Here is a 27,981-nt window from a genome sequence, read left to right on the forward strand (position 1 = left end):
ATTTAGAATTAGCCAGCTGGACTGAGTTTAGATGATTCCAATTTTGTTGGTAACATCCAAAGCATCATAATCAGGAGCCAGTCATACATATGCCTTCTTCTCTCCATCAGGCCTGATCAGGGTATTGACTTTAGCCACATCAATGTCATAGAGCTTCTTCACAGCCCGTTTGATCTGGTGCTTGTTGGCCTTGACATCCACAGTGAACACTAGTATGTTGTTGTCTTCAATCTTCTTCATAGCTGACTTGGTGGTCAAGGGGAACTTGATGATGGCATAGTGGTCAAGCTTGTTTCTCATAGGGGCGCTCTTCCGAGGATATTTGGGCTGCCTTCTGAGCCGCAGTGTTTTGGGCCGTCACAAACTGGGTGACGTCCAGATCTTTTTTTCGTGGCTATGGATGCCTTTCAGCACTGCTTTCTTGGCCTTCAAATCCTTTGCTTTGGCTTCGGCTTTGGGAGGGGCAGAGGCTTCCTTCTTCGCTTTCGGTGCCATCTTCATGAAAAGGCCATCCATGTTGTTGAATGGCAAGATATCTTCCTTTCTCATGACTGAATAATATTTTATTGTGTATATACCAGATTTTTTTAATTCATTCATTTGTTGATGCGCATTTTGGTTGTTTTCATTTCTTGACTGTTGTGAATAATGCTACAGTAAACATGGGGGTACATAATAGCTCATCAAATTCCTGTTTTCTTTCCTTTGGGTATATCCCAGAAGTGGAACTGCTGGATTGTATGGTAGACCTATTTTCAATTTTTTGAGGAATCTCTATGTTGTTTTCCATTATGGTTGGACTAATTTACATTCCCACCGATGGTGTATAAGTGTTCTCTTTTCGCCAATATGTGCCAGCCCTTGTTGTCTCTTATTTACTTGATGATAGCCATTCTAACAAGTATGAAATGATACTTCATTGTGATTTTTATTTGCATTTCCCTGATGGCTAGTGATGTTGAGCATCTTCTCATATGCCTGTTACTTGTTTTGATGTCCTCTTGGGAAAAATTTCTATCTTATTCTCTGCCCATTTTTTTCATTGGATTATTGTTGTTGTTATTTAGTTTTGCTAGTTTTTAAAAATATATTTTGCATATAACCCCACATCTGATATATGGTTTGCAAATTTTTCTCCTGTTCTATAGACTTTTTAGTTTTCTTTCCTTTTCTTTCCCTTTTTTTTTTTTTTTGCTATGCAGAAGTTTTTGAGTTTGATGTGGTCCAATTTGTTGATTTTTGTTTTTGTGGTTTTTGCTTTTGGCAGTATGCTCAAAAAATCATTGCCAAGACCAGTATCAATGAGCTTCTTCCATATACTTTCTTCTAGGAGTTTTATGGTATCAGGTCCTACATGTAAATCTTTTATCCATTTCAAGTTAATTCTTGTGAGAGATGTGAGATGGGGGTCCATTTTCACTGTTTGGCATGTGTTTTTCCAGTTTTCCCAGAACTTTTTGTTGAAGAAATTTTCCTTTCCCCCTTAGATGTTCTGGTCTGTCTTTTGTACATTAGTTGATTGTACATGGCAGGATTTAATTCTGCGTTCTCTATCCTGTTCTTTTGGTCTATATGTTTATTTTTGTGCAAGTATCATACTATTTTTATTACTATGGCTTTGTAGTATAGTTTGAAATCAGAAAATACAGTACCTCCAGTTTTGTTTTTTGTTCTCAGAATTAATTTGACTATTTGAGGTCTTTTGTGGTTCCATACAAATTTTGGAATTGTTTCTCCTACTTGTGTAAAGAATGCCTTTGTTATTTTGATGGGGATTATGCCTTTGAGTAGTATGGCCATGTTAACAGTATTAATTCTCCTAATCCATGAACACAGGATGTCTTTCCATTTGTTTATGTCTTCTCCAATTTCTTTCAGTACAGTGAAGAGATTTTATTACTTTTCAACACAAACACACACACTTTTTTTAGCTGTCATGCTGGCAAATGGAGAAGCTGATCATATATTAATAAATTATATATCTATAAATTATATATCTATATATATAATAAATAGATGACATTTTAGAAGTTAAAGTGGTCTTATTCTTGGAAGTAAAGTTAAGTTCATAGAACATTAACTAGCATCTAATACATTGATAAAATATTTCATGATAAAGTTATACCTAAATTTCAACCGATATTTAAATTATCAAATACTCTGAATTAATGAGTTCTATAATGGTAAGAATTTGCTGTCTGTAAAAGGTTTCTGAAAATAAAGTGATGAATAGAAGCAGTTTGGATTTTTCTGAAAAAAATATATTTCTGAGTCTGCAAAAAGCTAAGGAAACAGAATGCTGCAGATATGTCAGACATCCTCATTAGCCACTCTTGGCTAGCCTTCCCTGCGGAACGCAAACCACAACAGTGGAAGCAAATTAGAATCCCCCGGGAGTTTTGGTTCTCCTTTGTGCACTATTTTCTTCACACGTCTCCCTTTCTCTTTAGGAATCTAAGACTTTTTCATAGCCCCCTTTGTACTACAAAAGGAGGGGATTGATAGTTATCATTTATACTTGGTTATTTAAGTCTTAGGTAACTCTTTGATCCCTCAGCTGAACTTACTTGGTGTTAGGAAGCAAGTATCAAAGCTGTATTTTGAAAGAGGTAGCATTTCTCCTCATTCCAAATAGATCTCTTTTTCCTGGCTGGGGACGAGTAGGGAACAGGGGACTAGCATGTCTGAGGTGAGGCAAATGATGTACTGAGGGGGAAGAATTGAAGGAGGAACATTCATTCTGAGAGTCATAAACTTGCAGGATCCTCAGGGTTAGTGGACATCTCCTGCCCCTGGTGCCTCGGTGGGCTCAACCTAGTCCTAGCCCTGGGGCCCAGGGACAGTAAAGTCCTGACTTGCTCCGTCTCTTCTGTTCTGCATAGCCGGAGGCACAGACACTTGCCACCTTTGGACATTACACGAATTCCAGGCTTCTCCCCTACATTTTCTTCCCTGTGCCTCTCTCCTCAGCATATAATGTCTGGTCTTTCTTCCAGCTTTAGTTGATGCTTTTTAAGCCTTGCAGACTCATCCTCTGTCCATGTAAGTTGCCATGACTGTTCCACTAGTGTTAACGATGTATGCATTTTGAAATCTTCACCCAAGTGGCTCCATACTTCCCTTTATCTTTCAGTTCTAACCTGTTGTGTCTTCTGACAATGAAGGATGTTAGGGAAATCCAATTTTTTTTTTTTTGTTAACAGAGACTATTGTATCCCTCTGGTTATGTAAGAGAGTTGAAATGATGTGTGGCACCATGTTATTTGAAGGCTTTCTGAAAAGTAGATTCTGTCTGGATTTCTAACATGTTAGGCTAGAATGTGCAAATATCTTTAAGAAACTTACTGATTAATTTTTCCTGGAGGTTTATTTGTGAAGTAGCATCATTCTGCCAAGGTATCATCGTAGAATTTCCTGGCTTTTGATTCACTTAGTAGAATTTCCTAAGTTAAAGTTACATTGAAATCAATACTTTCATATTTCATTATGCTCTCAGAGATGTAAATACGAAATGTGTCTAAATATTGAGCATTCAGAACTCTTAAGTCAGTTAGTATTTACATAAGCGTGTTAAGTGGAGAATTTCTTCTCATTAGTAACTCATGGGATTAACAGACTGATGCTTCTACTCGGGCATTGTGGTCACGTCATCTTGTGTAAACAGAATATTCAGTTTCTAGGTGGTGGAGAGTGTAATATATTAATCTGTTTACAGAAGAAGATACTCTAAAGCAGATCATAATTAATCATTGGAGATTCTGACGTGGGAATCAGCAAGATGCAGAGGCAACAACAGGGTGGAAGATCTTTCCTTCTTCTCTCTGGAGTGTTGTTAAATAGCTGGATGGTATTAGATTTCCCTTTACCTGTTTGTCGAGTGAGATATATAGTAACCCTCTTCCTTACAGAAATGTTTCAGGGGTAAAAGGAAGTATAAATGAAATGTGAAAGCACTCATAGATGCCATGAAAAAGTTAAATGCTTATTACATTTGAAAATGTAGCTTCATATTTATATTACTTTATAAAAGTAATATAACTATCTTCTAAAGGTAATATAATTACTTTTCAAATAAAGCTATTTATTTTTATTTCCTATTTTCTGGTTTTATATATAGTTGCCTTATTCCCTCGATGTTGAAGTGGCATAACTAAATCAGTTACCATGGTTATGTAGGCCGCTGGAGATTATCATTATTTTAGGGGGAAAACACTTTTTTCCTCTAAGTAGAAGGAAATCTATTTGAATACAGAAGTTACTGTCAGTAGAGACTGGACTCCCTTTATCCCACCTACTAGAGATTTTAAAGAAGCTTTCTTTTTTTTCTTTAAAGACAGTAGTTAGTTATAGTCATTTTCAAAGATACAGAGTCAATTCCAAGGGGATTTCTGATCTTATGGTGACTTTCAATATTTTTTGAAGAGATTTTTTTTAAGTGAAGTACTAACTGTTTCACAGACATTAATAGTAAAATATGATTAATTTTTCTTTCTTACCTTACAAATCTGTTCCATTATCAATCGATTAACACTTTGTTATGCTAGTACTTGAGGGATAAATCATTAGTTATTGTTTCTCCAAATGCAATCTGATGGTTTGGTAATACTAATGACAGAGAGGGTGACTTATAGTGGCTGTGCTCTTTTCTTGTCTGTGAGCTGCACAAAGGAGAGGGAAGCCAGAAACTCACCAGTAGCCAAGTCTGTTGGCTTCTTCTCTGGGACGAAGATGAATGGCTTAAAAGACTACCATCGCTGCTGCACGCTTTCAGTATGCAACCTAGAGCTCATTATTGTTATTTTTTTTCCCGAAGACATCATTAATGTCTTTATATCTAGAGCAGTGGTTTACACTCTAGCGTGTGAGGAAATTAGCCAGGGGCAATCTTGTCCCCCAGGAGACTTCTGTCAGTACGTGGAAGCACTTGTGATTGTCACACTGGAGGCCAGGGGGTGAGTGCTACTGGCCTCTAGTGTGCAGAGGCTGAGGTGCTGCCGAGCATCCTCTAGTGCACAGGACGTCGCCCCCCAGCCGAGAATTACTTGGTAGAAATGTCACTAGTTCTGAGGGTGAGAAACTGCTCTCGAAAGACTGAAGAATTTGAGGCAAGAATAAGAAATTCTTTAAAGGGATATAAAGTTGTAAAAGTTGGACATCAGCATGGATAGCTAGCAGTCCTGCTCTAGTAAAGCCATTTGTTAATAAGGTATGATGGTTAAGGGCGAATTAAACTCTGCAGCTTTTTAAAATTCTTATGTTGGCAATGAAATTAATTTAGGTCGTTTGGGGTTAGGGACATTAAACAAGCAGCTCACTTAGCCTGTGGTTAATTATTTTTTAATTTCATCTTAATAGAATCTAGTGTGATCTCTTCTACTTTTAATCGCATATGAATTTTCTGGTCAAAATATATACACGTTTCACATGCAGCTCCAGATATGCAGAGGGAAAGAGGATAGTTTAATATCTCTAGAATTAAAAAACAAGCAACAAAAACAAGAAGGTAGCTTCTTATACATATTTTAATATTTCTCTTGTTTTAATTTTAAGTGTTCTTAAAGATAAATTTAAAACTTGACATGTGTGAAATGTCTCCAACCCAGAAACTGAAGAATTCCTGATGCGAATCTTTTTCATGCTTACCTGAGTCTTTGTTAGAGTTTAGTTTCTCTATTTCAGGAATGACCCCTGGTATTTCACTTGTGTTTCTAGTTAATATACTCACCTGTTCCTATGTATAGTATGGAGAAAGTGAGCCGGCATGTTTATGGTTGTCATTTGTTCTGTTCCTTCTTAGATTTTAATATATTGCTCCAAAGTGTCAGCATCAAATTCTTGTTTTTTTTTAAACATTTTTTTATTGATTTATAATCATTTTACAATGTTGTGTCAAATTCCAGTGTACAGCACAATTTTTCACTTATACATGAACATATATATATATTCATTGTCACATTTTTTTCTCTGTGAGCTACCATAAGATTTTGTATATATTTCCCTGTGCTATACAGTATAATCTTGTTTATCTATTCTACAATTTTGAAATCCCAGTCTCTCTCTTCCCACCCCCCGCCCCCTTGGCAACCACAAGTTTATATTCTATGTCTGTGAGTCTATTTCTGTTTTGTATTTATGCTTTTTTTTTTAAATCAAATTCTTGTTAATAGGCAGTAGGACAAGTAGCATTATATGCTGTGGAAGATTCACCAATTCTGACTTCATTCTTCCTAAATATTCTTCAAGATAATGTCCCATTTGAAACATGAGAGTGTCCCAGCCAGGAAGCTATATCATATCAAACCAAATGAATAGAAGGAGTAGGGAAAATATTATCAGACTCTTGTGTTTGATGTTAGAATGCCTGTTTGATGTACTTATCACTGGAAAAGTATGTATTATAAATCTGAGAAATTGTTTATGTGTATATATATGTGTGTGTGTATATGTATTTAATTACCTGTGTGTATATACAGATCATGTTCACAGTAAGTCAGCCTAGGTTATATTTTGAATTCTTACTAATGGCTGTAATAGGCACTAGAAGTTCTGAACTAGGAGTCAAATCTAAAATAGCTTGAAGTTGACTATATAGTAAAATATAAACCAATACCTTGAATTTTATGGCTCTCCATAATAGTGTCCTTTCAGTCTTTGAGTAATTCCTATCACACAGATTTCTTTTTTTTCCCTTATTAATGAACATTTCCTCAAAAGTGTGGCTATAATACCATCTTTATATATATATATATTTATATATATTTATATATATATATATACACACACACACACTTTTTTTTTAATTGAAGTATAGTCAGTTTACAATGTTGTGATATAATACCATCTTTTACCATCTCTTTGACTGTCATATACATGTGATTTACTTTGCCCTGAATTCTGACAGCACACTTGTCTGTACCTCTTCATTGGAACTCTAGTATTTTTCCTCATATTGACCATTACCTTATTTTGTGTATTTATTCTATATTAGAATCTAATTATCATTTAGGTGTGGTATTTATATTTCATTATGTAATTGCATGCTTTCTAAGTTTCAAAATAGATAATGATTTTAAAATACAGAGAAGACCTTGTTAAAGTTAGCGTTCACACTGCTAGCAAAGCCTGACACAGTACTGATACCATTGTCCAGTCACTAATTCAAGTCATCAGTATTTCCTGTGTCCCTGCCATGTGTCTGCTGTATGTCAGGCGCTATATTATGTGCTGGACTGTACCAGTGAACAAAACAGGCAAAAATCTCTGTCCTCTTAACACTAAAAATGTGGTTAAGGGAAATAAATACATAATAAATGTGATACTTATATGTTAGGTGATGTTTGCATATGTGTAATGGTAACAAAATAGAAATCTGAAGCCATAAACATTTTGAAGGTACTATTTTATATCACAAAGCTAGGTTAAAGGGGAAAGAAAAAAAAAAGGGCTGTAATTTACTTAAAATGAAGATGTAGACAATCAAATGTGAGTCTTTAAATGATACTAGTATAATGTCATTCATCTTATGAGATGAGTGCTTATGTCTTCATAAATTTATGCAAACTACATTGGATTAATATATTTTAGCAGTTGGTATTGGCATTTTTTTTTCCTGAAGTGTATTAGCTGACACAACTGACAATATACTAGAGAGAACTAATGCATTTTAAAAGCTTGACTTTTGTTTAAGAGATTGCAGTATTTGCTTTTTTAATCAAAGAAGAGAAGGGGAGTTTGAAGGGCTTATGTGTTAATTAACAAATACTGTGTATTTTGTTATGGCAAAATTCATTTTTAATTCAGTAATGAATTATTAATTAGCAGAGAAATGCAAACCAAAACTACAGTGAAGTATCACCTCACACCAGTCAGAATGGCCATCATTAAAAAGTCCACAAACAATAAATGCTGGAGAGGGTGTGGAGGAAAGGGAACCTTCCTACTCTGTTGGAGGGAATGTAGTGTGGTGCAGCCATTATGGAAAACAGTATGGAGATTCCTCAAAAAACTAAAAGTAGATCTACCATATGATCCAGCAGTCCCAATCCTGGGCATATATCCAGAGGGAACTCTAATTCAAAAAGATACATGCACCCCGGTGTTCACAGCAGCATTGTATACAATAGCCAAGATGTGGAAAGTCCTTCAACAGATGATTGGATAAAGAAGTTGTGAGATACATAACTAATGGAATACTACTCAGCCATAAAAAGAAATAGAGCAATGCCACTTGGCAGCAGCTTGAATAGACCTGGAGATCATCATTCTGAGTGAAGTAAGCCAGAAAGAGAAAGAAAAATACCATATGATATCACTCATATGTGGAATCAAAAAAAAAAAAAAAAAGAAGAAGAAGGAAAAAAGAAGGCACTAATGAAGTTACCTGCAAAACAGAAACAGACTCACAGATATAGTAAACAAATGTATGGTTACTCAGGGAAGGAGAATAGGAAGAGATAAATTGGTTGTTCGAGATTTGCAAATATTAAATAGTACGTATGAAATAGATTAAAAAATAGATTTCGTCTGTACAGCACAGGGAACTATATCCAATACCTTGTGGTAACCTATAATGAAAGAGAATATGAAGATAAATATATGTATATGTACATGTATGACTGAAGTATGCTGTACACCAGAAATGATACAACATTGTAAACTGACTATTTCAATAAAAAAGAATGCAAATAGTATTCAGCTAATTTTCAGAGGAGGAAGTTAGATTTTGTTTTTATTTTCTTCGTTGTTGGTAAAGTATATTCCAACATCAATTCAGATTTAGTGTCACTAGTTATTCTTTACCTTAGATGAAGGACTCTTCACATATCTCAACATTTCCATGTTGGCTAGCTTAAATGATGATAAGATTTATGATAAATAAAGTGGACTTTATTATACTTTTGAATCATTGTACAATATCTTAAGGGAACTTTGATCTTTGACAGCAACCAAGAAAGAAAATGGCATCATACTTTTGTATTAATATATCTTTTAGAAACGAGACAATCTCAGTTGCTAGGAAACAAGTAGTTCAAAAGCCCACGGAACACTTAAGAAAAAAAGCATAACCAAATCATCCCACATTGCAAAATTCAACTAAAAGGAAATGAAATTGATTTTGTGAATGTCTAAAGCAGTTGAGGGGATAGTGAATCTCTTTTCCTGTCTGCATTAGTATTGAAGGTACATGAATTTAGCCAGTGAAGATAGTGAAATTAGAATGCTGATAAGAGGCATATTACAACGTCTTCTTTTGATCTCACCTATCATTCTTATAAGGTAGAATTTTATCTATTCACCCAATTCATATATATTTTTATGCCATGTGTGCTATCTATTCTTTTAGCTCTTCTGTCTAGAATTTCTTTTCAGCATCCTACACAGTTATGATGGTTATAATGGGAATCCTGAGATAATTTCATTATTTTATAAAGTATAATGGAAATTGTACATTTCTCACAATAGAGCTAATTTTTCATTTCAATAAAATGAATCTAGTGACTAATGCAATGAACATGAGGAGTGGTAATTATAAATAATGTTCATCACAACTTACAAAAGTGCTTTCTTAGCATTTTTATTTTTTGGAAGAGTGAATCACTTGGGGAGTTGATTGTAGAACTACCCATAAAAAACAAATAACTGTAACACATATAAGTTCCCATATAAGGGAACTCAGGAAGAGCCTGGGTTTCAGCAAGAGTTCGAGGTCCTTAGAAGATCGTCTGGTCAGGGGAAGGGCTGTCAAGAGCCAAGGGAGCCCCAGAGGCCGATTATTATTGTTGCCTCTCAGCTGAGAGCTCTTCACAGCTAACTCATTGTATTAGTTTTCTGTTGTTAGTGTGACAAATTACTATCAATTTATTGGCTTCCTACATTTGTTATGTTACAATGCTGTACATCAGAAGTCTTTCCCGTGGCTCACGGACCCTTCCCTCCCTCTTCAAAGCCAGCAACATGGGCCAGTTTCTTCTCATGCTGCCATCTCTCTGGTTTTCTCTTGCACTAGTACATTTTCCTCTTCCATTTTTAAGGATCTTTGTGATTACATTGGACTCACTAGCACAATACAGGATAATCTGTAAGTGCAGCTGGTTAGCAAAACTTCACATGCAAACTTAATTCCCCTTTGCCATGTGACAGGAAAGTAACAGGGTCTGGAGGTTAGGGTGTCTTCAGAAGGTCTTTGTTCTCCCTACCACTTACATCTCTCAGTATCTGAAGACTGTTTTCCTCTAGTCTTCTCACTTCTGCTGCTGCTTCTGCCCTTGATCTGTCCAGCTGTCACCTGATGGTGAGAGAATCTGATTGTCCAGTGTATTACCTTTGTTTATATAGATCTTTTGTACCTGGCTTCTCACAGGTCATTGATTCAGAAATTAGTTGCTTCTAGGTCTGATATGTTCTGATGCAAATAGGCAGAAACAAGAGCAAACTCTTAATTTAGAATGTTGCCACCCATTTGTGAGGAAACTCCCAGGGCTCCTTCATCAGGGACTGTCAAAGGGGAAACTTCCCGTCAGGAAGATGGCTGGGGGCATGGCAGAGATCTTGATGGCTTGTCTAGGACAAATTCATTGGAGGGCAGTAAATGTACAAGTATTGAGGGGAGGGGCTGTCAAAATTGACGTATTTAAGACTTAGTATATGCCGAAATTTGACTGTTTCTCTTTAGGGAACTTAACTTACCATGAGCTGCCGTTCTCTCTCCCAAGAGGGGAAAAAATTAGTCTCAGCATTTCAAGGTTAGTCTCTTTCAGTTTAAAACAGCATCTTGTGGTCAATTATGTATTCAATAAGTTCACAGTTCCAAATCCCTTTCAATAGTCTCTGTTTTTTTTTTCTTTTCTTTTGACTTTGCTTCTTGGCAGTGGGATGTAAGGGGAAACTTAAATGACAAGATACTTGATGTCTACTCTGTTCTGTTCTTTTGACATGGATATTGAATGTGATTATCACTAAGAACTTGGCCAATCTCTTCAGCCTGTTTAAGGGTCCCTCAACTCTGGATGGGTGAAAACCTGAATGATGTGAAATAGGACTCAAACTCCTTCCACTTGATACTCCAAAGCCTGAAACCCACTGTTCTCACTAATACAATGGTTAATGGAATGTAATTTTTAGATTCCTTAACGTGAGTAAACGATGAACTCGAAACACCTCAGAGTGGTATAGAGTAGCTATCTAAACATGATTGCTGGTATAATCTTCCAGGTCTTCCAAAACTTGGGAGCGTATTTAGCTTTTAATAAACCTCTCTGGGGTGCTGGTATTATTTCATGGCATAATACTAAGTATTATCATTTCTGAAACATTTCTTTAGGTATGTTATTAAGTGATTGTATCAGTGAGTGGTGTCACTTTTTAGATATTACATTTGAAGTTATTTTTTAAATGTATTATTCTGAAAATCATCTTGGAACATGGAGTTAATTAGAGCGAAAAGACTTAGAAGGAAGTTTCCAGTGAAAAAGGTAGTGAAACCATAGCCTCTGTTGTCATCATAGCAAAACTTGGTCTGTGAATTTAGTAGTGAAAGAGAATTAAAGCCAGTGAATTAAAATTGTGGGAAAGAAGGAATGTACAGGAAACAAGTATTCTTTTTGTCAAAACTTATGTCAAGTGAGAAGATTTGAACCATGCAAAAATTTAAGTGTATTAGTGTATCAGTCAGGAAGAAAAATATCTGATCTTGACTTCTCTTTATATGCTACATTCTTTCTACTAAGAGAAATAGAAGCAAGTGTCAGATCACATGGCAGGAGTTGACATGTGATTTGAATGAAACTCTCTCGTGCGAAAAATTCATATTATTTTGACCATGCTGTTTTTATTTCAGGAAAGTTAATGTGTAAAATGATAAAGCAGATAATTTTTATAAAGGAAAAGGAAAGATACTTAATGCTCTGTTTAAAATATTTATGTGTTAACATGTTAAATATTTCAGAAATGTGGTTTATTTTAGTGATGAAAAGGATTATAAATATATATAAATTATGAGACTATATAATCTTAAAAATCCATGTGAAACTTTCTACTCTGAAAATTGTTTACTAAACATATACCGAGAGACTTTTTGAGAGCCTTCAGAATATCTCATGCAACAAAAAAGAATATGGCGTTGTTTGAAACCTGAAGCAAGAGCTAATTCTTTTCATGGGGCAGTTAAATGGTTCTAATTCATTTTTATTACAAAGAAGACACTTTAAACATGGTTTTCTACATAAAAATGTACAGCAAGAAATTTACTTTGGGGCTCTAAACTTAAGCTTCCTTGACTTTATTAAAGTTTATTTGCAACCTAAATCTTTATTTTCTAAGCATTTAAAAATTACCCTATAAACAGAATTTGGGAGAATATTCTGTATCTATTTGAGAAAATATGTGTATAATTGATTTAAATTGTTTTTTTCTGATTTATAGTTCATTCATTCTTTAAACCACCTATAATGTGTTTGGCATACGTAGATGATGACTTAATAAATGCTGTTATCTGTAGTACATCAAGTGAAGTAGAGATTATACATCCTGAACCGTCTTTACCAACTCTCAATTATATTCTAGTCCCTCTACCACAGGAAGGAGGTTAGACTTCATATAGAAATGAACAAGATATTAATGGTACAAAGCACAACTGCTTTTCATACCCATTAGCTGTAATGGTTTTACTGCAAAGATCCAAATATCCTGGATCAATTGAAGTACTGTTGTTTATCTTTCTGTCTGCCAGGTGAATTAATCTGTTCAGGAGTTCATGTTCCTGAATGTCATCTTAAGCTGAAATGAGCAGCTTTGGGTTGGAGGGAATTCTTCATAGATAACCTGGGGTTTTAGAAGTAGGACTAAGAAATCTGCCCATCAGTAAAAAAGCATAAGTAATCCAGTGGCATGCAGGAATCCTTAATCAACTAAATATGGGGACTTTACATGCCTAACTTTACTGTTTCTTGAATAGTTGGAATGAAAACCTAAAAGGTCAAAATTCAAACAAGTGTGAGGAAAACCTCATAGTTTGAAAGAGAGAAATAATTTTAGCAGTAAAAGTTTGATTTAAATCTTTAAGAACTATTAATTAGTTTATTAATTAAATTATTAACTTTAATTTATCAATTAAATATTTCTACTTTTAGTCACTTAAAAATGTATAACTTCATGTAAAAGCAACACACTCTTTTTAAAAGTAAATATTAGCCTATGTGTCTATATCCTTAGAAACTAGGGTTCACCAGTAGCATACGTGCTCAGCTGGGACCAGGCTGTGGAACCTGTTGGTAGTAACGCAGAATGCTGGAATTGGGCCAGAAAAAAGCAGGGTTGAGCTGGTTCCTGCTTGTGCCTGGATTCACTTTTCATAAGACGACAAAAACCTGCCAGTCCCTGGCTTTCAAAGATGGTTTAGTCATGCGTGTGCAGCCCATCTGTTGGATGCTTAAGGGATTTCCTTCTCAGCTCAGCCCTCCAGCCACAAACATGGTGATTGTTTTTTTTTTTTTGCTTCCTCCTCCTTTCTTTAATTCTTTCTCTCCTGCCAGGATTGTGCACGCTCTGTAAACCAGGTGCATCTTATGCCACTCTGGGGAAATCCTTCCATAAACATGGATGTGAGCCAGAAATGTGGTTTTCCTTCTGCTGTCTAGCTTACTTTCAGTACAGTTTCAGTCAGTGACTTAAAAAAAATTTAATTTCATAATAAAAAGATTTATACTATTACAGCTTTAATCAAACTTTAGTGCAGACCTCAGAGACCTTCATCTTCTCTGACTGTGAAATGAAGCTCCTGTGTTACGGGGATGAACCTTAGCAGGGGAGGGGCTTCATTCTCTGTCTCTCTCTTTTTCTGATCATAAGGCTTATTAGCAGCATATGCTGTAGCCGCAGTGACTGTAGCGAGGGAAAAAGTACAACTTTCCCTCAGTAGAGTATCTCATTCTTCCTGCCTTTCTTCGCTGCACACATATTCCAGATTCGACCTCCCATGCTTAAATTCTCCTGTTTTCTAGAATGGCTTCCCTGTTTCTTGAAAATGCTGATGGCAGTTAATACCAGCTTTTGAGGTTGAGGGGGCAGTGCAACTTCAAGTTACAAAATTGCATGCACAAACCATTGTGGTTTGCAGTGTTTTACAGCTTATTAACATGACATACTGTTTTGGCAAGCTTGCAGTCTTGCAGCGAATTAACATATATATTATATGACACATCTAAACTCCAAAAGGATCAAGAAGAAGAAAGGATTTGTCTTTCTATTCAATTGTTTATGGTTTTAAATACATTCTAATGTCAACTTAAGAGCCAATTATGTAGTTATTCTTATTAACTTTATTTTCTCTTCATACAGATTTATGAGAAATACCAAGATTTGTATACCGTAGAACCAAATAATGCACGCCAGCTGGTGGAAATTGCAGCCAGGGATATTGAGAAACTTCTGAGCAACAGATCTAAAGCCCTTGTGGTGAGTTTAAGTTGTGTCTACTCAGTTTATTATTTTCCATTACTTATTTATTACCTTTCATGCTCTATTCTGAGGTTTTCCTTAGTGTGCTTTCTTTACCTTAGAAACTGTGTTCTTCTAATAGGTTCATAAAAGATGAGATCATGGTTTCATTATCAACCCCAAATAATGAGGTAGCTTATTTCTGATTATTAGTTTATTTTTTATATTAGGGTAATTAATGCAAAGGAATAGTATATTTAATTGGTACATACATCTTTTTATACATATGTAAGTTGTGCTATGTAATAATCACATTTAAGTTGATCATATGGTATAAAACCCACAAATATTGCCCATATCCTTAAAGCTGCCTTTGTAGTACCTAGTTTGGTCTCATCACCCTGCCTCCTTGCTAGAGGTGGCCAATTATACTGTATGTAGTGATCAACCACTTGCTTTCTTCCATCAACATTAGGTTTGATGGTTTACCTGGATGTTTATACTCGGCTTTACCTCTTTTTATTCCCAGTAAAATATTATTTTATGGGGCTACACCTTCATTCATTCATTCATTCATTCATTCATTCATTCTCTGTTGGTAAATTATTATTTCAGTTGTTTCCAGATGGGTGCTACTGTGAGTAGTGTTGCTGCATTTTCTTGAACAAGCCTCCTGTTACACATGTGCAAGACTACCTATAGGGTCCATACAGGATAGTAGAATTACTGGACTGTAGGGTATTCACAAAGGCAGCTTTACATAAGTATGACAACTGTTTTGCAAAATCGTTGTATCAATTTAGACCTCTGCTGGCAATATTTGAGTCCCCGCTGGTCCATATTCTATCCAATATGTGGCAATGTCAGACTTCTTAATTATAGGCAATCAAATAGGTGCCAGATGGTACCCTCTGCTTATTACTGATGTGGTGGACATTCTTCTTGTTTTACATTCGTTCACCATTCTTGTTTTCTCTTCAGTGACATAGCAGTTCATATCTTTTGTCCATTTTAATTTTTTAAATTGATTTGTAGGTTATATATTCTTGATGGTAATTCATTTAACTTCTGGGTGGTGCAAACATCTTTTTCCAGTTTGTGACTTGTCTTTTCATTATCTTTATGGTATATTTTGATAAAATAAGTTCTTAATTTTAATGCAGAGTTGGCTTTAAAAATTAGTAGCATTTTGGTGTGTACGCTTTGTTTAAGAAATCCTTTCTTACCCTGAGGTTATAAATATTTTTTACATATTTTACTGTAAGAGATTCCATGTGTTTCAGACCTAGCTGCAACTGCAGACTTAAATATCAGGATAGAGTTTTAAGTTGTAATCCAAATTTTTTTTCTAATCTGTATTTCTTGGGGCAGTAGTTTGCCTTCCCCCAATGCCTTCCTCACCATATTCTTCTTCAAAGGGATCTTGAATATTCTTGAATCTTCACCTTTTATCTAGATTTTTGATTCAGCGTGCTATTATCAAAGATAATCTTTAGTGGGATTTTGATTGGTATTGCATTGACTCAGACCAAACTTGGAAGAATTGGTATCATGATGATGTTTTTCTATTTATAAACATGATATTCTCTCCACTTATAGTTTTTAATGCCATTTAATACAGCCTTAGATTTTCTTCATAAAGTTCTTCTTGATCTTTTGTTAGATATAATGCTGGATCCTAAGTTTAGCTCCTCTTATTCTACAAATCTCAGCATCATTACGATTGTTTGTTCCCGCATAACTCTGAATTCCTTGTTTACTTATCACTGACGGTTTCGATTTTTAGCTTACTATATTTTATAATATATCTTGACACTCAGGAATTTTCCTTGGGCTTTTGGCACTTACGCGTTTTTATGTTTCTTAAAATACTCAGAATCTTGTTCTAATGTAAAAGAAGGGTACTTTGGGATATTTAGTATGTCATATTGCCACAAGTTGAAGTGTTTAATTTTTAAGAAATACAAAAATGAGTAATCCACGATAAGATAAATGTTCATGACTGGAAGATTCAAAGCATTTTTCCTTTCATTTTTGGGTATGTGTATACCATTTTAAAGCATCATTTATACATGTAAATATGTTTTCAAAGAAGTATCTAATAAAACTTAGATACTTTCTACCTAAGTAATTAACATTCGCTTAATGACAGCTGAAAGTGATTCCATTTATACTGATTTTTATCAGCTTACATTTTTTTCTCCAGATACAGGAAGTAGGTCATCTGGACATGAGAGTCCTTTGGAAAAGGTCATAAAATGAAGTAGGATGCATCTTGCCCTAACTAGGTAAAAATGGGAGCCTAATAAGATTTTCTTTTTGATCATTTGGAATTGATGGTTTAGACACTTGGTGCATTATTTGAGTCCTGTGGGCTCAGTGACTATCTTAAGCACACGATGGCAGGATATAGAAAACGCAGTAACAAATTAAATTTAGTTAGTTAGCTTTTATGTCAGGGAGAAAGATTCATGTTTGTTTTCGAACTAAATTCTTTAACTTTTTTGATTCCACGAAAATAAAAAAAATCATTTAAAACAAATATTTTGAGGCCAATTAAAAAACAGGTGCCACATTGTATTGTAAATAACGCAAGTGGCATCATTAATTTACTTCAGTCTTGTTGTAGGTTTATACTCAGGAAAGCTTCAGGACTAAAGGAGCTTTTATTTATCGAGGTGGGGTACCAGTGTAATCCCATAAATACATATATTGGAAAATATCTTGACTATACCAATTTGAGGTAGATGATAAAATTTAATACCAGTTAGACTTTATTAAGTATTTTTCAAGTAGCATTATCTGATTCTGTCTCAGTGTGTTACTGTGCTCCGGACACCATTTTGAGTCTCATTTTTCAGTGGGGAAACTAGGTCTCTGAGGATTCCTTTAACTTGCCCAAGGAAATGTGTTTAACAAGCAGTATGTGACAGTGTTTCTCAAACTTCAATGTGCATGTATGTAGTTCACCCCTGGCTCTTGTTACAATGCAGATTTTTATTCAGTCGATCTGGCTACAGATACTACATTTCTAATAGGTGATGGTTCTGGTACAAAGACTATACTTTGAGTAATAAGAATGTAAGAGGATTTAAATTTAGGTGTATCCGACTTTTAAGTTCTCATTCTTATCGGTTACACAGATACGTCCTTTGGCCTGAAGAAGTATCTAATTATAATTGGGGAAAAAGTTAGGGCTGAGTAGTGTGCTCTAAACTACCGCTCATTCTGACTCATTAAAAATTGGATGTGTCATTTGATACAATATTCTGGAAGGCTGTGAATTTGTCAATCCTGTATCAATTAATTATTTTTAAAAAATGATTCAATGAAATAAAATACGAAGTATTGCAAAAAGTTTCATTTTTATTTGAAGGTGAAAAACTTAAAACCTCTATTATTATTTAGCATGAAGGTTATCAACCTAAGGCACCTTTGGAAGTATAGATGTAAAATCTATCAAAGAGAAGTAAACAACTTTTTTTTCTCGCATATCTGAAGAAATTATACAATAGTTTGTTTGATAATTCACCTTTTTTTCCCTTTAACGGAGATGAACTAGAGTTTTGTTTTGGTACAATTATTACTTTTCAATATCTGCAGTAATTTTTTGTGCATGCATGTGCACAGACTTTATGTATTTGGACATTAAGTTTTTAATTATATCTTTTATAGCCTGGTGATTAAAAACTAAAACACAACTTATTCCTTTACACTTAACTCATGTTTGTTATATGTGTAGCTCTAAACTACTTAAAGCAATATTTTCTTTTTCAGTTTCACCACTTATTTTGACTTTCTGTTCACATTCATTTTGTGCCATGGTCTTTGACCTGTGCCATCAACCAGCCTTAGGAAAAGCTGGAAGAACAATTGTTACCAAAAAAAATTTGTTGCTTTTGCCCTAAAAGCCTGCCTTTGATAGCAAAACAGAATTTTGCCCTCAAATAGTTGTTTATTTGGTTTTGTCTTATTTTTTGTGAGGATATAAAAATGTGTTATGAGACTGATGATTTACATACATTAGGTTCTTCCAGACAGCCTATGAAGTAAAAACCTGTTTACTATTGTTTTACAACTGAGGAAATTCAGAGAGGACCAGGGTTCTTGTTGAGATTGTATAGGGTAACATGAGGTCATGGTAGAATTCAATTTTAGGACTTCTCTTTCTTAATCCATTATTTTAAAATAGAGGTACTGGGGATTGAACCTACGACCTTGTGCATGCTAAGCATGTGCTGAACTAAACTCCCCCCCCCCTTTTTTTTTCTGTTTAAGCCTACACTGGTAATTTCAACCATTTAATTTCAAAGATATATCTGTAAATGACTTTTTCTGACACTTGCTAAATCTGTGTCTCAGAAACTGCCTCAGTATGATTATCCTATTAACAGTGTTGAATTATACTTAAGAAGTCTCAAATCAGTGTTTGGAAGCAAAAAGGAAACAATCATTTAACATTGTTATTAACATTTATTTTAGCCTGAACTAGGCTGAAAAATCTGCAAGTGTTAATGAACAATTTGTGGGAGAAAGCTTTTCAGTAGAGTAGTCCAGCATCCAGTGGTGCCTCCTGAACAACGGAGGTAAATGAAACCAGGGCTCATTATTCACCACACAGCCCAGCCAGGGAGATTTACTGAGTACATGAAGGTCTCTGGATATTTTGCTTGAAGGAAGTAGGATCAGGGTTATCATAAATAGATTTTTCTAGTGGCATTTTTTCAGTTATGGTATATCATGTCTCCCTCTGGTTGTCCTGGTAACTTTAATTAAAACTTCTGTCTCTTATGAAGCTTTAAATACTGTAATATGCCCCATCTCTTAATCAACCTTGATGTTTGGCTTATGGTTAGTTAATGAAAAGAAGAAGATGACAGATGTTTGCAAATAACTATTAAAGTAGGGTTTTTTTTTCTCCTGACACTAGATAGTTTAATCGAATTGTTTTCTTACATTTCTTCAACTCTCATTTCTGGTAGTTCTATACATTTTATTTGTTTGTTAGCAGTGCCTATAGAAATTGCTAAAAATGTGGATTCCTGGCCTTCATCTCTATAGAGTTTAATTCAGAAACATAGAAAGAAATCTCTGAAAATTAGGTCCAAAGAAATGATGAAGAGATCCAGGGAAATAAAGTGAAATTCTGCAGAGACTTGAAGAATTTAAACTGTCTTGTGTTTGTGTATTAGCCATGGTTTACTTTTTTGTGGGGACAGATTCAGTAGAATGTATTGGAACTGAGTGAAGACTTTAGTGTTAAAGAGAAATTGGCGACAAATGTGTAGGCATTTTTATGAAATTTGATAGGGCAGTGAAAGAGAAGTATGGAATACTGCTAAAGACTTAGTTTTTCTTTTTTGTTGATTTTTTGCGAATGGAGGACATATATGCATGTTTTAGGCAGAAGGGAAGGAATCTGAAATTTGAAAATGAGAAAAATATGAATGTTGAAGTTTGATTCTAGAAGGCACAGATACAGAGAAGATCATAGTCATACAATTTATCTTTGAAAAAATGGTGTGTCCTTCACACTGGTTGACCGCTTTTCTCTTAGTAAAGTAGAAGTCTATATTTATGTAAACAATGAAGGGGCCATGAGAGTCTAGAGGACTGTGGTGAAGCTTGGGGGAGCAAAGTAAGAAAAAGTGAAGAGTCTATTGTGGGTAACTGAAGTGATTGATGGGTAAAATCAGGAGCCTTCTTAACATTGAGAAAAAACAGAAGATAAAAAACACCTTCCTATTCTACAAATGAGGTTAAAAGAGCTGTCTGCAAATTGTGTGTGGGTGTGTTGGCCAGTAGTACACAATCTACCTTGAGGGTATAAACTTATGCATGTTGAAGAGAACAAGAAAAATTTACTTTGGGAAAATTGTGGAATTTTATGCTATTTCTCTTTTCCCAGGAGAAAAGTGTGCTTACCCTTTTCTTGACTCTTAGTGTAAATGTCTTCAAGAGGCTTATTCTGATTGCGGATATAGTTCCTTTGAGTCTGAGTGATAAAGGGACTAGGTAATCCACCCTTTGTTTTGCAAAGTTGAGATTACTTTTATTGATTAGGGTTGGATATATTACATGCTTGTGGATGCTGGAAGTGAAATGCTGAGGCTCGAGATGCCTGGTGGCAGAGCAATGAAAGGTGGCTTTACTGGGCGTGAGCTTAAGTACCAGTTAGAGCAGAGATCAGCCTTATGGGATGGAGCTGGTCTGGGACTGGATCCAATGGGGCTTCCTGCCAGAGCAAAGCCAGTTCAGCAGGAAGAGGGGAGCTGTCAGTTGGGAACTGAGGGGTAGTGGTGTAAGTGACAGTTAGAAGTGTGACATTGCAGCTGGGTGTCTTGGATGTCTCCAAACAAGGCAGGAAATCGCCTCGGGGGGGTGGGGGGAGCAAATTGGTGTTGAACGTCCACCAATCCCAGAGAGTACCAACATGGGATTACCACTGGGAAAGGGCCTTCCAGTGCCAGTTTACTCAGTGCTACTGCTGAAATCACATGCGCACTCATAAGTGGAGTCAAGGTGGGATCAGGAGGAAAAGCTCAGAGAGTGGAAATAGAAATGTGTCACACTCAAACTCCCGAAGATTCTCAGCCTAGGGCAGCACCGTGCTGGTAATGGCATTATAAATGACTTTCAGATTAAGCTTAGAGTTTTTGCTTATAACGCAGATTCAGTGTTTTATTTGATTAACTGAGACTGTTCCGAGGTAAATAAAATTTATATACAAAATAAAAATTGTAAATACAAAGAGGAATGGAAAGGTTTTGGAACCTGTAATGCTTGAAGTTGTGTTCAAATGAGATTAATACACATGCCAACTAAACTAGTTTACACAGATTGCACATTTATTTTCTCACACCAGAAACCTGGAGGTTGGTAGTTCCAGAGATATCCGGAAGTCCTGTTCTGGTACTTCTGTGTTCATCTCACTGGGTAATCCTTGGCTGCAAGGGGAAATGAGAGATGTTAGTTTTCAACTGGGTCATTGTCTCTCTGTGCGGAATTGTGGTACTCTTAATTAAAATATGTCTCCAGCCAGCCGGTGTCTGTGTCAAGACCTTTTCAAGGTTTAATGTGAGTTTTAAGGTAGAAAGTCTAGAGAAAATTGATTTTGAAGAAGCAGAGGAGAGAAAGGAAAACATTGCTTTCTTTGACTTTTTATATAGGATCCCATTCTTTCAGTATGATTGTGTGCATGATGAAATCAGCTTTCTCTAACAAGGTGTGGCACAGTGTGAATGGTAGTGGAATGAAAGGACTGTCGAATCCATCTTGGATTAAGAACTGTCAGAGTAAATTTTGTAAACATCAGGGATACTTAAGAATTAGTTAATCATGGTTGAAATATTTGAAATAAAGAAACTGTGATAGATAGGGTCAAATTCAGTCTTCAGAACAACTGTATGAGGTTCGTATATTGTAGGATGTGTCTGAAGATCAGGGGTGTTACGTAACAAAGTTGAGCCATTTCAGGTAGAAGAGATTTTGAACCCAGATCTCCCAGACTCTTCTAAAGCCTGTGCTTTTTGACAGTATGCTGTAGCTCTGTAACCTAATGAACCCAAATCTCTTTAACTTCCCTATATAGACATAGTTTCTATTACTTTTTCTTGTCTGTGTCCTAGAAATTATCAAATACTTATTCTCCAACTTTCTCACAACATAGAGGCCAGAATCAAAGGTGGTGCTTTTATAAAAAAGTACACTGATAAAGCACAGTACAGCTGCACGTCAGTCATTTTTATTTGCATGTGATCCAGGTGCAGTGAGAACTGGTTTATTCTTTATGGGTTGTACGTTAGATGATGCAAATGTTAGAGGATTCTGATATATTTTATCCTTATGTTGCTAAATACACAAATGTATCCTGTTGTAAGTAATTTAAGCAATATAATAGACAGTATAAATTGAAAACAAAAAATGCCCTAAGAGTTCACCATCCAGAGAAGAACTACCTTTTACAGTCTGGTGACTACCTTTTAGGACCATTTTGTGTGTGTGTGTGTGTGTGTGTGTTACTTATCAACATTTCATGGAAATTTTTGTGTCACTGGATATTAATATGTAATTCTTTCTAAAGGCTTTGTATATATGAATATATTATTTATTTAACCAGTCTCCTATTGATAGACACTTGGTTTGTTTCTATATTTTTTATACAGACAATATTGTTTATAGCGCACCTTTATATATGGGAAAACTTTTGATGACTTTATTAGAATTAAATCATATAAATGGAATGATTGAGTCAAAAAGCATATGGGGCATTATTTATATTTTTCATATAAGGAAATAGAAATCTTTAATCTTTCTATTAATTTCCTCTCTCTCTTTTCTGTATTTGTTTTTATATAGCAGGGCTTCTGATAGACTTAGGTAGAAGTGACCAGTTTGCATTTGGCTCAGTGTAATAAGTTAAATACGGTTCTGTACACAGGACTTAATTTTAAATGATAGATGTATTTTTAATTATAATAATAATGTCAAAAACTCATACTGTTCTCTACAAATTGGTGCCTTTGTTGTTGGCAACATAATCAGTTCCGAATTAACAGGCTGGCTGGGGCAAACATCTGTCTTCCAGATTTAAAAAAAAAAATTCGGCCTCAGAGTTGCAGTTCCTGATCACACACACCAGCTCATATGCTCTGCCTTGAGTGTATCATCTCAGCCACAGGCGGCATGCAGGCACGTTGCACTGTGGGGGAGTGAGACCTTGTATTCTGGGGCACCTGCCACCATCCAGGCCTAGTTACGAGCAAAAACCAACTTACATCTTGACAGCCAAGGCAGTGGTTACAAGAGACTGTCTACCCTTTCTCTGGTTAATTTATTCATTTAGTCCCAGGACTCATTACTCCCCAATTATAGCTACTCCTAGAAATGTTGGTCTGTTGTTGCCTGACAGTCCAATCACCTCTGATTATTTACACTGTCTTTTGTCAGAAATTCTAGGTCAGCCAACTTAAAAGTTCAGTAGTAAATAATAATGACTCCTTTTCTCCAAGAGGGTTTTCAGAGAATTTACTGCCCTATATATCACTGCCTGTGCTATTTTTTTCCCCAGCATAACAACATAATATGACCTCTTAAAAAGGAAAATAATTAAGTAAATCATCCAGCATAATATTTATGTACTTGGGGTATTTCTTTAAAATGTGAATTTCAGTAATTTTTGCTTCCCATTACTTCACAGTAGTGAGTTTGACTCTTGCAGAGTGTTGATTTTCATTAAATGACTTTGTATACATCAATTTTCCCCTCTTAAATCAGCATTTTTAAACTTGAGAGATTAAAATAGATGAGTTGAGTATGTAATTTATGATGCCTTTATTTCTAACTGTATTTTGACTCTAATTAAATCCTTTGAACAGAAATTGATTCTTATATTTTCTCAGAGAGTGATGACATCTTTAGTTTAAATACTAATTTTTTTTAATAACAAATCTCTTACATTGCACCTTATATAGAAGGATAATAGTACTAACAGTTTATTAAGCACTTAAGATATCCTAGGCACTGTGCTAAGGACTTTATTTGCATTTACTTCCTTAATCCTTATGGCATACTTCTACTTGGTATGTTATTACTACTATTTTACAGGGCTATTTTGCCCGAGGATTTGAACCCAGATCGATTTGATTCCCAGGTTTTATCATAGCACTTCTCCTCTCTCTGCCTTGCATTTACTATGTGCCAGTCTCTCTGCTGAGTATTTTACATGTATTATTCTGTTTAATAACTTCTTTTCTCTTCTTTTCCCCTGCTGCTTCTCCTCTATCTCTTTCGCTTTTTCCTCCTCTTCCTCCTTCTCCTTTCCACCTTCTTCTCATTATTAACCTATAATGTGATTAGGTGAGGAAGTAGAGAATTAAAAAGTTTTAAATGTATTATCCAAGGTCATGTAATTCCAGGTTGCTATTTTTGTTTCACAATAAGATTATTTATTATCATGTTTTATTTTATATAAGATGTGCTGTGCCAAGAAGTGGTAATGATAGCTTGTTTTAATTTTAATTTCAGTGTATGCAAAAGGAGACAGGGACTGAAAGAGTATAAGGAAGGAATGGAGGGAACAGAGAGAGGACCTAGTCCTCCCATTCTCTAGCCTGACTGTGATTTGTCAGGCGTTAAGTATTTACACAAAAATGTTTGCTTGTCTGCTAATGGAGACAGAGATCATAAACCTCAAAGTGTTAATTAAGCTCAATGTAATTACTTGGGCTTGTATCTGAAAACCAGCTTATTTTAGAGTATCTGTCTACAAGCCACGCACTGTGTGAGGGCTTTTATACCAGTAAGTGAGTGTATTCAGGGAGTGTTTTAGGGAAACTGTGGTCTACACAGTATAGCATATACAGTCGTGGTCTGTAGATCAAAATTAATTAGAAGGGTTCTTATTTCTAAACTTGAGCTTAAATACCATGCAGACATTCACTCGTACTGGAACCAGTGAAAACAACAACTGTTTTTTTTATACTGTGCTTCTCAATTCGACTAGCTCCTAAGCATTGGTTAAAGGCTAAGATGCAGAGCCAAGTGGATTATTTGCATTTCTAAACCCAAGGTGTTCTTAAATTAACCAACTTTCAATTAGAAAAAGCGAGAAACTGGATATGAGGGGCAATCTGGCTGCGACATCTGTCACCCCAGTGATTGCCAAGGTTGTTTTGGCTGATCTGGTGGGCTGGGTAGTGTCCTCTCCTCTGTCATGGCTCCATGTCTGTCTCTCCTGAAGCTGCACACTGGGTGGAAGAGGATGACCTTCCCTGAGCGAGGCAGACCTTTCATTGGTCAAGGTTTCAAGAGTAGCTGCACTCTCCTGCTAGGACCTCCAAACATGCTCTCAAAGTCTGTTTGTAGGAGAACAGGGTAGTCAAGCTTCCAAGACTCCAGATACATCCAAATGGGATCCTGCATGTGGCAGTCAGCCTTTCTTAAAATAAAGTTGTGAGAAATGCAGGACAGATCATAAGTTAAAGGACAGAACCACTAACTCCATTAGAGAGGGAGAGAGGCTTCGTGGGAATAGGAAAGTAAAACATGGAGACCAGCTGAGTTTATCTAGTGAAATACAAAGAACTTATCAAAGCTCCTAGAATTTCCATTCTTCCCCAAATTTATAGACATTTCATGCAGTTACTGTCATTTCTTTGCCCTCAGATAATTGTTTACTGGAGCTTTATAATTTGAAAGTGATGTTATCTTTTAGGACTTTGGAGGAGGATGGCTCTCGTTAATTTCAGTGATGCCAAATGTTGCCAGTCATCTGACCAGAAAATCCAGGGCTGCTTACTGACTGTTGCTGCAATTCCGTGATCAAATTTCTCTTTACTAAATGGTAGTGTCTAGTCCTTAGCTGACATTTCACACCAGTTGCCTCATCCCTGTTGGATGCTAAATCAGCGTATTAAGGAGCAGCAAGTGACACCTAATGCCTATCTTAAGAAAAGTCACGAGTCTGAGTTACTGCAAAGGTCCTCAGCCCCTCTGGAGGGGTTCAGACAGGCTCACTGATTTGAAATAGCATTTCTCAGCTGCATAGACGACACCGTGAATAAATATTGGAAGGAGGACAGTTTAAAGACTTAAAGGCAGTTCCTGTCAAGGCAGGGCGTACTTTTCCTCTCAGCCGCACATGCACAGGGGAATTATCCCTGTGATCTGCCAGTGTTTTACTGCCACATAAGTAGGCGTCCATTACAAAGGGAGCTGGCAGTGTACATTTTTGTTGTGTTTGTGTGACAATAGTAATTTCCCACTTCTCCATTTAGTGACAGTATTTCAGAAGGAAAATAATGTATTCATCTTAAGAAACAGTGAGCTCCAAAAGACTCTTGGGAGGTTAGATAAAGGCGGAATCGTATGTGTGGTAAGGCTAATGTTTAAAAATTGGATAGCAATTAGCTGACATTGACCAGTGGAAGACTGAGGTCTACCCAGTGTGCCCTGATGACATTGGTGTATTAACGTTGATATATCCTCTTACGAGTCCCTTTGTGATGTTACCTTTTCAGGTGTTACCGGATTAGATATTTTGATTTTATATATTAGATCCTGATTCAGTTGCTTTAGTTTTTTTTTTTTTTTCCTGGTTGTAAGAAATCATTCTGTTATATTTAGTTCTCATCAAAGAGGTTCTCATTAAGTTACCCAACATAACTTATGGGCATGTTAGGAACAACCTTTTAAGAAACTGGATTTTTCTCTTTATGAGAAGTTGAAGGTGGGGGAAAAAAAGAATTGGAGTTAGAACCAGCAAGGCTGAGGACTTTTGATGTTAATTTTTTCCAGCGTTAATCAGAGAAGAAATAGTCTGATTAATGTTTTTAAAGACAATTAGTATTGAAAGGAAATAATTGAGTTGTCAAGGACATATACTCAAATACAAACGAGCAGTGCTCACTGAGGGACACAAGTTGAGGAACAGTTCTGCCCTATAGATGATGAGAACAGTGTGTTAAATATGCTTAAAATAGTTAACTTAAATGGTCAGATTAAGTTGTTTGTTACTGTATAAAATAATTAAAATTACCTTATTCATTATCCATTTCCTTCAGTAACTCTTAGTGGTTCTTTTTAAGACTTATTAAATGGATTTTAAAACACAGCAATATTATTATTCATCAAGTAAAATGTATATTTAAACTTTGAGGCTGATAGATCAGATATCCACAAGGAAAACCTCTCCTTTAATTCATCTGCTTCATTTTTTATTCATGGAAACTCATAATTTTATTTTATTCTTCCCCCTTGCATTCATTTAATTGTTGTTGTTGTTGATGAGTTCATCTATTTCCTTTATGTGTTCTGATTCACTAAAGTATGTTCTGATCATCCTACTTGGTCTTCTCTCTGGACTTAAATTTTTTCTATCCCTTCAGGGGCTATGATCTGCTTATTGAAATGCACTTAATGCATGAATCTCACAGAGGTTGAAAGGCAAACGATTCTTTGGGCCCATGTTGTACCAGAGCTTTTTGCCAGTTCTCTGTCTAGTCTCTCTGTACATTCTGAGCCTCAACAGCAAAGAAAACTCATCCTACTTACTTAGTTCCTTCTTGAAATTTTTTAAAAGATTGAAACTATTTTAAAATTATTTTTTAAATTGAACCAAACATACAGAAGAGTTGCTAGATCAGTAGAAAGTGCAGTCATATCATATTCACTGATATTTCCCCAAAGTGCTCCATGACTCTCCTTTCCCACTTCCCCAAAACACACAGAGAACAGTTTGCTGAAATCATCCTTTTTGACTTTTTTGTGGTTAAAGACCCTTAGCCAGGACTGTCTCTGCCTTGCGGTTGCGGGTAGGCAACATAGATACTAGATGCTAACTCTTCCTGGATCTTCCTCCTTTCAGTCTCCATCCTTGGTTTCTATGTAAGTTCTAGTGAATGTTTTATGCCATTGGAGAAGGAAGTCTTGTAGATAGTTTTCCTCTTGGATCTTGTTACAGGCTGAATTATGTCCCTCACCAAATTCATCTGCTGGAGACCTAAGCCCCGCTTCCTCAGAATGTGGCTGTACTTGGTCTTTAAAAAG

The 27,981-nt window shown here is 35.7% G+C and overlaps 1 protein-coding gene and 1 pseudogene across 5 annotated transcripts in view; one reads left to right on the forward strand and one right to left on the reverse strand.

The window, feature by feature from the left end:
• The window catches only part of CACNA2D1 (calcium voltage-gated channel auxiliary subunit alpha2delta 1), a 420,595-nt gene that overhangs the window by 83,128 nt on the left and 309,486 nt on the right, over nt 1-27,981 (forward strand). For all 5 annotated transcript variants that reach the window (XM_072965120.1, XM_072965122.1, XM_072965123.1 and 2 more), the window contains exon 3: nt 14,335-14,451. In XM_072965120.1, the coding sequence (XP_072821221.1) occupies nt 14,335-14,451 (117 nt within the window). The remainder of the gene's footprint in view (nt 1-14,334; nt 14,452-27,981) is intronic.
• LOC102529435 (large ribosomal subunit protein uL23 pseudogene) lies at nt 15-501 on the reverse strand (annotated as a pseudogene).

The sequence above is a fragment of the Vicugna pacos genome, chromosome 7 (genome assembly GCF_048564905.1).
Source record: "Vicugna pacos chromosome 7, VicPac4, whole genome shotgun sequence".
In the NCBI taxonomy this organism is placed as follows: domain Eukaryota; kingdom Metazoa; phylum Chordata; class Mammalia; order Artiodactyla; family Camelidae; genus Vicugna; species Vicugna pacos.